Source organism: Poromitra crassiceps (genome assembly GCF_964638095.1).
Source record: "Poromitra crassiceps genome assembly, chromosome: 1".
NCBI classification, from domain to species: Eukaryota; Metazoa; Chordata; class Actinopteri; order Beryciformes; family Melamphaidae; genus Poromitra; species Poromitra crassiceps.
Genome location: NC_139623.1, coordinates 61,328,047 through 61,341,236, shown reverse-complemented (window position 1 = coordinate 61,341,236; position 13,190 = coordinate 61,328,047). Strand labels below are relative to the sequence as shown.

Genomic DNA, 13,190 nt, shown 5'->3' with positions numbered 1-13,190 from the left:
GCTGAGGGCCGTCAGAGGCTTCAGAGGCTGTTCGATGCCGACAGTGACGAAGAGGAGTTCGTTGGTTTTGAGTGACAATGAAGGAGAGAGGAGAGTGGTTGACGAAGCCACCCTGAACCTGTTCGTTTCCGACACTGAAGATGAGGACTTTGGTGGTTTCAGTACGCAGGAAGAAGAGGAAGACGAGGATTAGTGACTTGACTTCTCTGGTTACAGGTTTGCTGCACATATAGCCTATTGTTGTGTGATTTTGTCTGGGGATTAGTGACCTGACTTTTGTTTTGTTTTGTTGAAATGTTAATAAATGGGAGCTTCCCCAAACAGCCATCTCTTTCCCGACATTCCTCTCTGTGCACGAACCCTTTCATATGGTAATTAAACATCAAAACACCCGCGGCTTATAGACCGGTGCGGCTTATATAAGAAAAAAATAGTCAATTTTGGTCCCGCGGCTTATATACCGGTGCGCCTTATAGTCCGGAATTTACGGTACTACGCTTGTCGCTTAATGCACTTTTTATGCTCTTTTTCAAAGTTTGGTTGTGATGCTTTTAAATGATTATTTTATCCTATTCTTTTATTCTTTTATTTTCTTCTGTCATCCATTTTATGTGAAGCACTTTGAATTGCCTCTGTGTATGAAATGTGGCTATGCTATACAAATAAACTTGACTTGACTTGATGTGTTTGTGTGTTGTGTATAGATCATGTGTGTTACTGTAATGTGATGTGTTTGGGTGCTGCGTGTAGATGATGTGTAATGTGATGTGTTTGTGTGTTTTGTATAGATCATGTGTGTTAATGTGGTTGTGCGTTTGTGTGCTGTGTGTAGATGATGTGTGTTAATGTGATGTGTTTGTGTGTTGTGTATAGATCATGTGTGTTAAAGTGATGTGTTTGTGTGTTTTGTATAGATCATGTGTGTTAATGTGGTTGTGCGTTTGTGTGCTGTGTGTAGATGATGTGTGTTAATGTGATGTGTTTGTGTGTTGTGTATAGATCATGTGTGTTAAAGTGATGTGTTTGTGTGTTTTGTGTTGATGATGTGTGTTAATGTGATGTGTTTGTGTGTAGATGATGTGTGTTAATGTTATGTGTTTGGGTGCTGTGTGTATTTGATGTGTGTTAATGTGATGTGTGTAGATGATGTGTGTTCATGTGATGTGTTTGTGTGCTGTGTGTAGATGATGTGTGTTCATGTGATGTGATCTGTGTTTGTGTGCTGTGTGTAGATGTGTGTTCATGTGATGTGTTTGTGTGCTGTGTGTAGATGTGTGTTCATGTGATGTGTTTGTGTGCTGTGTGTAGATGATGTGTGTTCATGTGATGTGTTTGTGTGCTGTGTGTAGATGATGTGTGTTAATGTGATGTGTTTGTGTGCTGTGTGTAGATGTGTGTTAATGTGATGTGTGTTTGTGTGATGTGTGTAGATGTGTGTTCATGTGATGTGTTTGTGTGCTGTGTGTAGATGATGTGTGTTAATGTGATGTGTGTTTGTGTGCTGTGTGTATTTTATGTGTGTTCATGTGATCTGTGTTTGTGTGCTGTGTGTAGATGATGTCTGTTCATGTGATGTGTTTGGGTGCTGTGTGTATTTGATGTGTGTTAATGTGATGTGTGTTTGTGTGTTGTGTGTAGATGAGTGAACTGGGCTTCAGACACTTTGTGGGAGTGGACGGTAGTAAAGGCATGTTGGAGCAGGCTGCTAAGACGGGCCTCTACCAGGACCTCCGACTGGCCTTACTGGGAACCCAACCGCTGCCTACACAGACTGGTACAGTAGACTCATATCAACTCTCACAGACTGGTACAGTAGAGTCATATCAACTCTCACAGACTGGTACAGTAGACTCATATCAACTCTCACAGACTGGTACAGTAGAGTCATATCAACTCTCACAGGCTGGTACAGTAGACTCATATTAACTCTCACAGACTGGTACAGTAGACTCATATTAACTCACAGACTGGTACAGTAGACTCATATTAACTCTCACAGACTGGTACAGTAGACTAATATCAACTCTCACAGACTGGTACAGTAGAGTCATATCAACTCTCACAGACTGGTACAGTAGAGTCATATCAACTCTCACAGACTGGTACAGTAGACTAATATTAACTCTCACAGACTGGTACAGTAGACTCATATTAACTCACAGACTGGTACAGTAGACTCATATTAACTCTCACAGACTGGTACAGTAGAGTCATATCAACTCTAACAGGCTGGTACAGTAGACTCATATTAACTCTCACAGACTGGTACAGTAGACTCATATTAACTCTCACAGACTGGTACAGTAGACTCATATTAACTGTCACAGACTGGTACAGTAGACTCATATTAACTGTCACAGACTGGTACAGTAGACTCATATTAACTGTCACAGACTGGTACATTACATTACATTACGTCATTTGGCAGACGCTTTTATCCAAAGCGACTTACAATAACACACTTTTTGTCAGCAATAGAGCAATCAACTATGGAGCACAGTCTATGACAACTACAAATCCTGAAGGAACAGTGGTACGAGTTTTAGTTTAGGATTTTTTTTTTTTTTTTTTTTTTAAAGAGAGAGAAAGAAGAGAGAGAAAGAAGTTAGATCAAGAAGGGCCCAGGTGGAGCCTGAAAAGGTGAGTCTTTAGTCTTTTCCGAAAGATCGGCAGTGATTCAGCAGTCCTGACCGAAGGTGGCAGCTCGTTCCACCATTGGGGTGCCAGGGAGGAGAAGAGTCGAGATCGGGATGAGCGACTTTTGAGCGCCCGTAGCGAAGGAGGAGCGAGGCGCCCTGCACTGGTGGAGGAGCGAAGGGAGCGGTGAGAGGTTTGGAACCTGACCATAGATTGCAGGTACAGGGGAGCTGACTGGTGTACTGCCCTGTAGGCCAGTACCAGTGTCTTGAATTTGATGCGAGCTGAGATGGGAAGCCAGTGGAGGTCCCGGAAGAGGGGAGTGACATGAGAGAATTTGGGTTGGTTGAATACCAGACGGGCTGCAGCGTTCTGAATGAGCTGAAGCGGTCGGATGTCGGTGGCAGGTAGGCCAGCCAGGAGCACGTTGCAGTAGTCCAGGCGAGGGACGATAAGTGACTGGACCAGGAGTTGAGTCACTTCTCTTGTGAGGAAGGGACGGATTTTGCGGATGTTGTAGAGGGAGAACCTACAGGAGCGTGCTGTCGCAGCTATGTTGGCAGAGCAAGACAGCTGGTTGTCGAGGATCACCCCAAGGTTCTTAGCTGTTTGGGAGGGCAGTACAGTGGTGTTGTCGATGGAGATGGAGAGATCTGTGAGAGGACAGTCTTTCCCTGGGAGGAAGAGTAGCTCTGTCTTACCAAGGTTGAGCTTGAGGTGGTGGGCAGACATCCAGTCGCCAATGTCCTTGAGACATGCAGAGATGCGAGCCTCGATTTGAGTGTCGGAGGGGGGGAAGGAAAGGAAAAGTTGGGTGTCATCAGCATAGCAGTGATAAGAGAAGCCATGAGAAGAGATCACAGATAGGCAAGAGATCTGATATAGAGAAGAAAAAGTAAGGGCCCCAGGACTGAGCCCTGGGGAACACCAGTGGTAAGAGGGCAGGATCTGGAGACGGACCCTCTCCATAAGACCTGGTATGAGCGGTTCGAGAGATAGGAAGCAAACCAGGAGAGTGCAGAACCTGAAATGCCGAGGTCAGACAGAGTGGAAAGAAGGATTTGGTGATTGACTGTATCGAAGGCAGCAGACAGGTCAAGGAGGACAAGGACAGAGGAGAGGGATGAGGCCTTAGCAGTGTGAAGGGCCTCTGTGACAGCAAGAAGAGCTGTCTCAGTGGAGTGAGAAGCCTTGAAACCGGACTGCAGAGGGTCCAAGAGGTCATTCTGGGAGAGATAGAGAGAAAGTTGTTCGGACGCTGCTCGTTCAAGGGTTTTGGAAAGGAATGAGAGAAGAGAGACAGGTCTGTAGTTCTGAATAGCAGTAGGGTCAAGGGAGGGTTTCTTTAGCAGAGGCTTGACTCTTGCAGCCTTTAGAGCAGGCGGAACAAGACCAGAGGACAGAGAGGAGTTTATGAAGGTAGTGAGGAAGGGAGATATGTCCGGTGAGATGGTTTGGAGGAGAGAGGAAGGGATGGGATCGAGGGGGCAGTAAGTGGCTCGGTTCGAGCTGATGAGTTTAAGCACCTCATCGGGAGAGAGGGGGGAGAAGGAAGGAAATCCAGGGACAGCGGGCCGAGGAGCAGGATTGGAGTCGGGAGTGTTAGTGAGGGTGCCTGGAGGATGGAAGGAGGAGCTGATGTCATCCACCTTTTTAGTAAAGAAGGTTACAAAATCATCAGCAGAGAGGGAGGAGGGAGGGGGGGGGGAGGGTTGAGGAGCGTAGAGAAGGTGGAGAACAGTTTACTGGGGTTGGATGCAGAGGACTGGATTTCAGAGATGAAGAAGGAGGTTTTTGCTTTGGAGACAGCAGAGGTGAAGTTGGAGTGGATAAGATGGTAGGAAGAGAGGTCTTCAGGGTGGTGTGATTTTCTCCATTTTCTCTCAGCTGCCCGAAGCTCTGTTCGATGAGTTCGCAGAGTTTCGGTTAGCCAGGGAGCAGGGGGAGAGGATCGGGCAGGTTTAGTGGTGAGATGGCAGAGAGAATCAAGAGCAGAGGAGAGAGAGGATAGAAGAGCGGTGTAAGCCTCGTCAGTGGACAGGAGAGCAAACTGCTCGGCTGAGGGAAGCAAGGAGAGGACGGTAGAAGAGAGGGAGTCAGGTGAGAGAGTTTTTAGGTGGCGTCGGGTGGTGATAGAGTGAGGGGGTGATGGGTGGGAGGAGGGGATGGGGATGGGAAGAGAGAAGGTGATAAAGTGGTGGTCAGATACAGGAAGAGGGGTCACAGTGAGGTTAAAGGTGAAGCAGGATCTGGTGAAGACCAGGTCAAGCACATTCCCTGCTTTGTGAGTAGGAGGAGATTGAGAGAGGTAGAGGCAGGGGCGGACTGGGATCATAATTCAGGCCGGGCATTAGATACCAAGCAGGCCAGGCCGATACGGGCCGATGCGCGTGCCGGCGTCCGAAGGGCGCCGGCGGAAAATTTGGGGCGTTTGAAGCTCAATTTGGGCCGTTTGAAGCCAGATTTGGGCCGTTTGAAGCCAGATTTGGGTCGTTTAAAGCCAGATTTGGGCTGTTTGAAGCCCGATTTGGGCCGTTTGAAGCCCAATTTGGGCCAAGTCCAATTTTACAATGAGATGCACCCACTTTAAACCTGAATAAAGTAATAAAACCACTAGTAAACCAGTAGGCGGCGCCTGGCCTGCTGTTCAGTGAGTGGCCTGGCCTGGCTTGCAAAAAAAAAAAAAAAAATTTTTTTTTTTTTTTTTTTTTTTTTGGCAGGCCAGGCCAGGCCACCGGGCATTTGCCCGACGTGCCCGATTATGCAGTCCGCCACTGGGTAGAGGTCAAAGGATGAGAAGAAGTTAAGGAAAGGGAGAGAATTTAAGGTTACTGGCTGGATGTTGAAATCACCCAGCAGGATGAGTGGAGTACCATCCTCAGGAAAGAAAGAGAGAAGGGTGTCCAGCTGGTACAGTAGACTCATATTAACTCTCACAGACTGGTACAGTAGAGTCATATCAACTCTCACAGACTGGTACAGTAGAGTCATATCAACTCTCACAGACTGGTACAGTAGACTCATATTAACTGTCACAGACTGGTACAGTAGACTCATATTAACTCTCTCAGACTGGTACAGTAGACTCATATTAACTCTCAGACTTGTACAGTAGACTCATATCAACTCTCTCAGACTGGTACAGTAGACTCATATTAACTGTCACAGACTGGTACAGTAGACTCATATCAACTCTCACAGACTGGTACAGTAGACTCATATTAACTCTCACAGACTGGTACAGTAGACTCATCAACTCTCACAGACTGGTACAGTAGACTCATATCAACTCTCACAGACTGGTATAGTAGACTCATATTAACTCTCTCAGACTGGTACAGTAGACTCATATTAACTCTCAGATTTGTACAGTAGACTCATATCAACTCTCTCAGACTGGTACAGTAGACTCATATTAACTGTCACAGACTGGTACAGTAGACTCATATCAACTCTCACAGACTGGTACAGTAGACTCATATTAACTCTCACAGACTGGTACAGTAGACTCATATTAACTCTCTCAGACTGGTACAGTAGACTCATATTAACTCTCAGACTTGTACAGTAGACTCATATCAACTCTCACAGACTGGTACAGTAGACTCATATTAACTCTCACAGACTGGTACAGTAGACTCATATCAACTCTCACAGACTGGTACAGTAGACTCATATTAACTCTCACAGACTGCTACAGTAGACTCATATTAACTGTCACAGACTGGTACAGTAGACTCATATTAACTCTCAGACTGGTACAGTAGACTCATATCAACTCTGACAGACTGGTACAATAGACTCATATCAACTCTCACAGACTGGTACAGTAGACTCTAGGGGTGGGTGCTGCCTTCCAGACACCTGGGATGTGGGTGTTTCCCAGTGGAAAATTCCCACCCCCACTTTCAAAGCATTCCAGTGCACAAAGGCAAAACTCAAGCAAGAAACATGGCGGACTATGACAAACTTTTGCTTTTGTTTGGCAAATAGCAAGACAGCTTAATAAGGAGCGGAGCACCCTTCTTGCATATTTAAACAAAAATGAGGAGCGGCAACGACATAAAGAAACAGATTCCATTATACATTTTATTTTGGCACTTCATACTTTGGACTACATACGGCCATTGTTGTGTGACATCAGACAACTGATTCCCAGCATAGTGGGGGTAGATTTTTTTGTCCCAGTTTTCCAGTCGGAGCTCCCACTTTGAGTGGCATTCCAGTGCACTTTTTCTAGTAGGAGGTCAGAAAATCCAAAGGTCAGAGTTGTCTGGAAGGCAGCAATAGTTGATTGATTGATTGACTTTATTTGGTGATGTCAACAAAACAGGGCACAAATACAAAAACAGACAATCACCGAGGATAAAAACACAATAAAGCCCAAGGCTTATTTCCATTGCGGTCCTCTGAACATAAAACATAAAAGAGACAGACATGAAACACGGATGGGTGTCACCGTCAACTAGGGCTGGGCGATATATCGAATATACTCGATGTATCGCGGCTTGTGCCACGTGAGATGTAGAAATGACTATATCGCGAACATTCGAGTATAATTGTCACGCATTGTTTATAACTTAAGCCGCCGGCATGACTCGCTTCACGTTTCCTCTTGTCAGCTCTCCCTCTCAAGGGAGAGCTCATGTCACACTCAAAAGGGAGGGGGAATCACATGGATACGTCAAACGCGTCAAACCGCGTCAGACACACCCGTCCTTAACCTATGTGCGATTCGAAATCACGCGTCCGCACCATAGACTGGCGAAACATGGCCGCCCGCAGTGTGGCTGTTGACAGTTTCAAATTATAACAAAACAACCACTATTGCAATTTGCAATACATGTCCCGCAAGGTTTCTGAGATTAGGGGAAAGTCTGAGCTGGCGTTATGCTAAACCAAACATGGGGAGGAGGCAGCGGATTTGTTTTGGCGTTAACGTTAGCTGTTGTGATGATGACTAACGGGGCTAACGTTAGCTAGCTGGTTAGGCTACCTAGTTGCAGGGCAGCGCTCCACAAGCTTGTTGTGACCAAAACCCCCGCATTTAAAGCATTTCATACTCCCAGAGCTGGCGTAAACCATAGAGAACCTCATGCATTAGCCTACTCAAAATGAAACGTCCAGGGTTTGTGTCTCCAAAAGGAACTAACGCTAACGTTACATGCAAGCTAACGTAGCTAGCTAGCTGCGGGGCGCTCATGATCTATTAAGGAAAACGAATGCGCAAGTGAACATCACATAGGCTACGTGTATTTTCTTTAATCTAGACTAGAACTAGAGGCATCATTTTTCAGTCAAAAGTGAAACAACACATATGATGGCGTATAGTGAGGCTTTCCATGCCTCACTATAGAACTGGCCCCAATGCAAAATTCACAGCTTATGTTGCCGTCATGCCAATAAGAGTCTAAATTTAATTTTTTATGTTTTATCTGCAGACTAAGCAGCTAGGCTTTCGGTTTTCTCAGTGTGTGACGTCACAACGCTGCGACGCTGTGTGATACCGGTGTTTTTCAGCTCTGCCTATTACGACTTATTTTGCCAATTCCTCGCCTACCTTTTCCTATCTTATCTTTTCTCTGCCTGCGCTACTCAATAACTCTTCCCTCTCATTCCGCGGACATCTGAAACAACCGTTCTATCGCTAAACGTTAGCCTAGCCGCCTGCTAGGCTAACGTAAACAAGAGCTGCTAGCCACCAGCTAGCAGCTAACGCTAAACTGTTTACAATGCCCTCGCTCTCCCCCCCGGATAATCACCATGCTACGGGACTATTCCATATGACGACGCTTAGTGGATCCGTGGAATCACGCTCATTTCCTTCGGATGATGAAGTTTTCTTCAAGCAGCTGCCTGATGCTACTTCAACACCAACTCCCTCAGTAGCCCGGGCCCTCATCGCGCAACAGCTAGCCACAACATCCGAGCGACTGGTCCGGCGTCAACCTAGGCTACCAGCCTCTGCTCCCAATGGCCTCAGGTCCCCGGACTGGCCCGGACTGGTCCGGCGTCAACCTAGGCTACCAGCCTCTGCTCCCAAGGCCTCAGGTCCCCGGGCACCGCAACGGCGTGAGCTGCTTCTGGCCGCAGCACTACGACACGCTCCTAACATGGCCAACGCCAGCCATCCCCCTCCCGAATCGGGTAAGATCGATCCAACTCTTACTATCCACTCTCTCTTAGATATGATTAATCTATTAGAAAATCGTGTTTCCCAACTAGAGAACGATAAACGCCAGTCGCCTAATGATAGTCTTGTTACACTTAACCAGACCGGCTTCCCTGATCATTTACAATGTACCTCAGTAGCTGATGTGCATTGTGAATTAAGCGAGGATGCTAGCTGCGGTCCAGCTGGTGCCCCCGTTAATGCTAGCCCGCAGCACGACCAGAACAACCCGGCCAATGTCTCGTTGGTCCCACAGTCTGTGGATGATGGGTTTACAGTTGTATCACGCTGCCGTGGCGTTAAACGTGCACAGCCCGCCGCTGTGCAGCCCGTTTCCCAACAAACCACTTCGGTTGAGATTTGGAATAGATTCACGCCGCTTGCTAACTCTCCTGTTCAGCATGCTGCGTCGTCCGCTCCGCCCGACAATATTAAACCCTCTATTCTATTGATTGGAGACTCTATAACCCGCAATATCAAGCTTAACACACCAGCCGAGATAGTTTGTCTGCCCGGGGCCAGAGTACCCGACATTGAAGCTACTCTTAGGGTGCTAACAAACAGCCATAGACAGACAATTACCCAGGCTACCCATGACAACATCATACTACATGTTGGCACCAACAATGCTAGGTTTAAACAATCGGAGATCACAAAGCACAGCATAACTAGGACCTGTGCTTTTGCTAGCAAGATGAGTCGGCATCCATTAATTGTCTCTGGTCCCCTCCCTGTCACACTTAACTCTGACATTTTTAGCAGGCTGTTTTGGCTCAACAACTGGCTGGCCAAACACTGTGCTGATAAGGGCTACCTATTCTCAGATAACTGGCCCTCCTTTAGAGGCATGACTGGCATGCTTAAGATGGATGGCATCCACCCTACCCCATTGGGCGCCAGCACTTTATCAAAAAACCTGGATAGTTGCCTACGGCAAACCCAGACTGCTATCCTTGATTGACAGTTTCACCCACAACATGCAGGGCCACAGGCTGCTAGACAGCCTGTTAGTTCTACCTGTGCGGTTATGGAGTCTGCTAGTTTAATTAACTTAGTCTATCCAATACAGACCAACTAACTACAGACCAATACCCCCCTAACTTTGACAATTCGCATGTTGCCAGAATGTCAAGAAATGGTGGGGGCGTTGGCCTAATTTATAACTCAAATCTAGGTCTTTTGCAGGATCAAAAGTATAAGCTCCTATCTTGTGAGATACTTACTATGAGACACTCTAATATAGCTGGCCTCGGAGCCTTCTACCTAGTTATGCTCTACCGCCCACCTGGGCCCTATTCATCTTTTCTTGATGAATTTTCCAATTTTCTCTCTGACCTCGTAACCCGCACGGATAGTATCCTTATCATTGGCGATTTCAATATTCATGTTAACCGTAAAGCTGACCCACTCTGCAAAGCCTTTCTATCTTTAGTCGACACCCTTGGCTTTGCTCAGCTGGTTCATGAACAAACGCACTCTAACGGCAACACGCTTGATCTCGTCCTCGCTCGTGGGATTAACGTCTCAGATCTGTCAGTCATGATATACCCTCCAGCACTGTCAGATCATTATCTCATTAAATTTAAAATAGACCTGCCCCTCCGGCAATCAAACCTAGCCGATACCTACACCGCCCGGCGTATCGATAGTTCTACTCCCACTGAACTCGCTGATTTGTTATCGGGGCCGCTTTCCTCTCTCCCAGAGCGGATCGACTCCATTAATGAATTCACAAATCAATTTAATTCAATCTTACTCGCCTCGCTGGATTCTATCGCACCTCTACGTACTAAAATCCGTCGCCCTAAAAAACCTCGCCTTGGTATACTGACGATACACGCGCACAAAAATTAATATGCAGAAAACTAGAACGTAAATGACGATCATCCAAGCTTGAAGTCTTTCGACTAGCTTGGAGTGATAGCCTACTAAAATACAAATGTATGCTCTCCGCTGCAAGAGCCTCCTAAAACAAAACTGAACTACTAGTTGTTGGCCCAAAAACCCAACTTCCATTTCTCACTGATCTTAGTCTGAACATTGAGAACTGCGTAATTACTCCAAACTCAAAGGTGAAAAACCTAGGTGTTACCTTTGATCCTACTCTGTCATTCGATGCTCACATTAAGGATATCACTAAAATAGCTTTCTTTCATCTCCGCAATATTTCAAAGATCCGTCCCTTGCTAAATGCAATGGATGCCGAAACCTTAATACACGCCTTTGTTTCATCTAGACTCGACTACTGTAACGTCTTATTCTCTGGCCTTCCACTTTGTAGCACAAATAAATTACAACTCGTGCAAAACGCCGCTGCTAGAATTCTAACTAGAACTAAGAAGTTTGATCATATAACTCCGGTCTTAATCTCCCTCCACTGGCTCCCAATTCAGGCCAGATCAGACTTTAAGGTGCTTCTGTTAACCTATAAATCTTTGCATGGGCTCGCACCTCCGTACTTATCTGAGCTAATCATTCCCTATGTTCCCACGCGTACTCTCCGCTCACAGGACGGTAATTATCTTACCGTCCCTAAAATTAAGAAAAAATCAGCAGGTAGCAGAGCATTTTCTTACCGTGCTCCACATCTCTGGAACCAGCTTCCTCTGTCAGTTAGGGAAGCTGGCTCCATTGAAATCTTCAAAACTAGACTCAAAACCCATTTATTCTCCCAATCATTTGGTTGTGCTTGATAGTTGTGTTTGATGATGTCATTCTCTAGAAATATTTATTAGCTCTTGAGTACATACAATCCTGAATTGCTGAGCGGGCTGTCTCAAGCCAGCAATATCATTATAAACTTATACTTGACCTAATTTAATAATATGGCATCAGTCGACCCAGTAGCTTAGATACAAAATCTAATAGCTGGTGAATAAACTTAGTCCTGAACTGCTGAGCGGGCAATCACAAGCCAGCAGTATCAGTATAAACTTAGACCTGACCTAATTTAGTTTTGTTTGTTGTAGGTCATGATTAACGGTCCGCATCAACAGGGCTGAATCATTGACAGTGGTGTTAGGTGGTACTTAGACCTGAATTACCAGTATAGTATTAGTCATCCCAAAAAAATAAAAATAAAAAATCCTAATAAATTTTGCTTTGACCTAATTTTATTGTTGTCTATAGAGTTAGTTCCACCTCTGCGCAGATTCCCCCGCTCTCTTCTCTCTCTCCCCCTCAGGTGTCCTTCATTGGCCTGACGTACACCCCCGCCGCTGCAGCCCTAGGTCTGGCCGTCATCGCCCTAGCCACCTGTCGTCACTCTAGGCCATCTACCCGCTACTCCTTCTACTGTCTGACACCCCGGGCTCTTCACCACCACCGACCCCTATCCTCATCATCCTGGTCACCTGCCTGCCTAAGGGAAGGGGGGGACCCCCCCCCCCCCCCCCCCCGGCCTCATCACCTCCAACTCCTATCCTCCCCTCCCCTTAATCACCACCTCCGACTCTTATCCTCCCCTCCCCTCCTCTTAGCTAGTATTCTCTAAACCTACGGACACTTAAAGACTACATTTTCTATTTCCTTTGGACTCTACTTTTTACATTTTCAACTCCCTTCCCTGATTCTAGGATAATTTAAAAACTACATTTTTATATCCCTCTGTTGGACTCTTTTTTACATTTTCAATTTTCTGTTCTCTTGTACATTTTATTTCCATAATAAACCATTTACAGAGTTTCAATGCCGGAAAACTCTGTTCATGGTTTAGCCCGGCATCTCTCGGCCTGTCTCGGAGGGGAGTCCCCGGATGGGGGTCCGCCGCTGGGTCCACTGCCTGGGTGGGCCCGCGTGGCCTGCGTGGCCTGCTCTCCCAGTTCCCAGTCACTAGCTGGGGGCGGGTCTGGGAGCGGGTCGCGTGGGGGGTGGGCTTACCCAGGCGACCATTGCTGGGCCCCTGTAGCACAACGACCTCACAAGGTTCCTCCTCAGCCAAGCCAAGTCACTGGGGCAATCCATTTGGTGGAAAGGTTTTCTTGCGTTCACTGGGGGTGTGGGGACGCCGCTGTGTCCCGGCCCGGCCTTCTCTCCCACGCCTTATGTGGGGGGGGGGGGGGGGCCGGGGCGGGGGGCATCGGTGCTCTTCATCACTGGTCGAGGGCTGCCGGTTGGTTTAGAACAGTTTAGGTAGGCGATAGATTAGCTACAGCCTAAGGCTGACCTGTTAGTGTTCAGGCAAAGATCAGACTAGAGCAGAGTAGGATAGGCCAGATTAGGCTGTAGTCTAGCTAGATACTATGTCCCAGTTAGCTCTGGTTAATGCTTAGAGTAGTCAGTTGTCTGATCTTCCCCCCCCCCCTCTCTTTCTCTTTCCCCCGCTCCTTTCCCTTCTTCCCCCTCCTGTTCCCCACTCTCCCACATTTCCCACTCCCCCCCC

The 13,190-nt window shown here is 46.8% G+C and overlaps 1 protein-coding gene across 2 annotated transcripts in view; it reads left to right on the top strand.

The window, feature by feature from the left end:
- Positions 1–13,190, top strand: part of LOC310780282 (methyltransferase-like protein 27) — a 52,158-nt gene that overhangs the window by 12,155 nt on the left and 26,813 nt on the right. For both annotated transcript variants that reach the window (XM_083640841.1, XM_083640842.1), the window contains exon 4: positions 1,639–1,774. In XM_083640841.1, the coding sequence (XP_083496967.1) occupies positions 1,639–1,774 (136 nt within the window). The remainder of the gene's footprint in view (positions 1–1,638; positions 1,775–13,190) is intronic.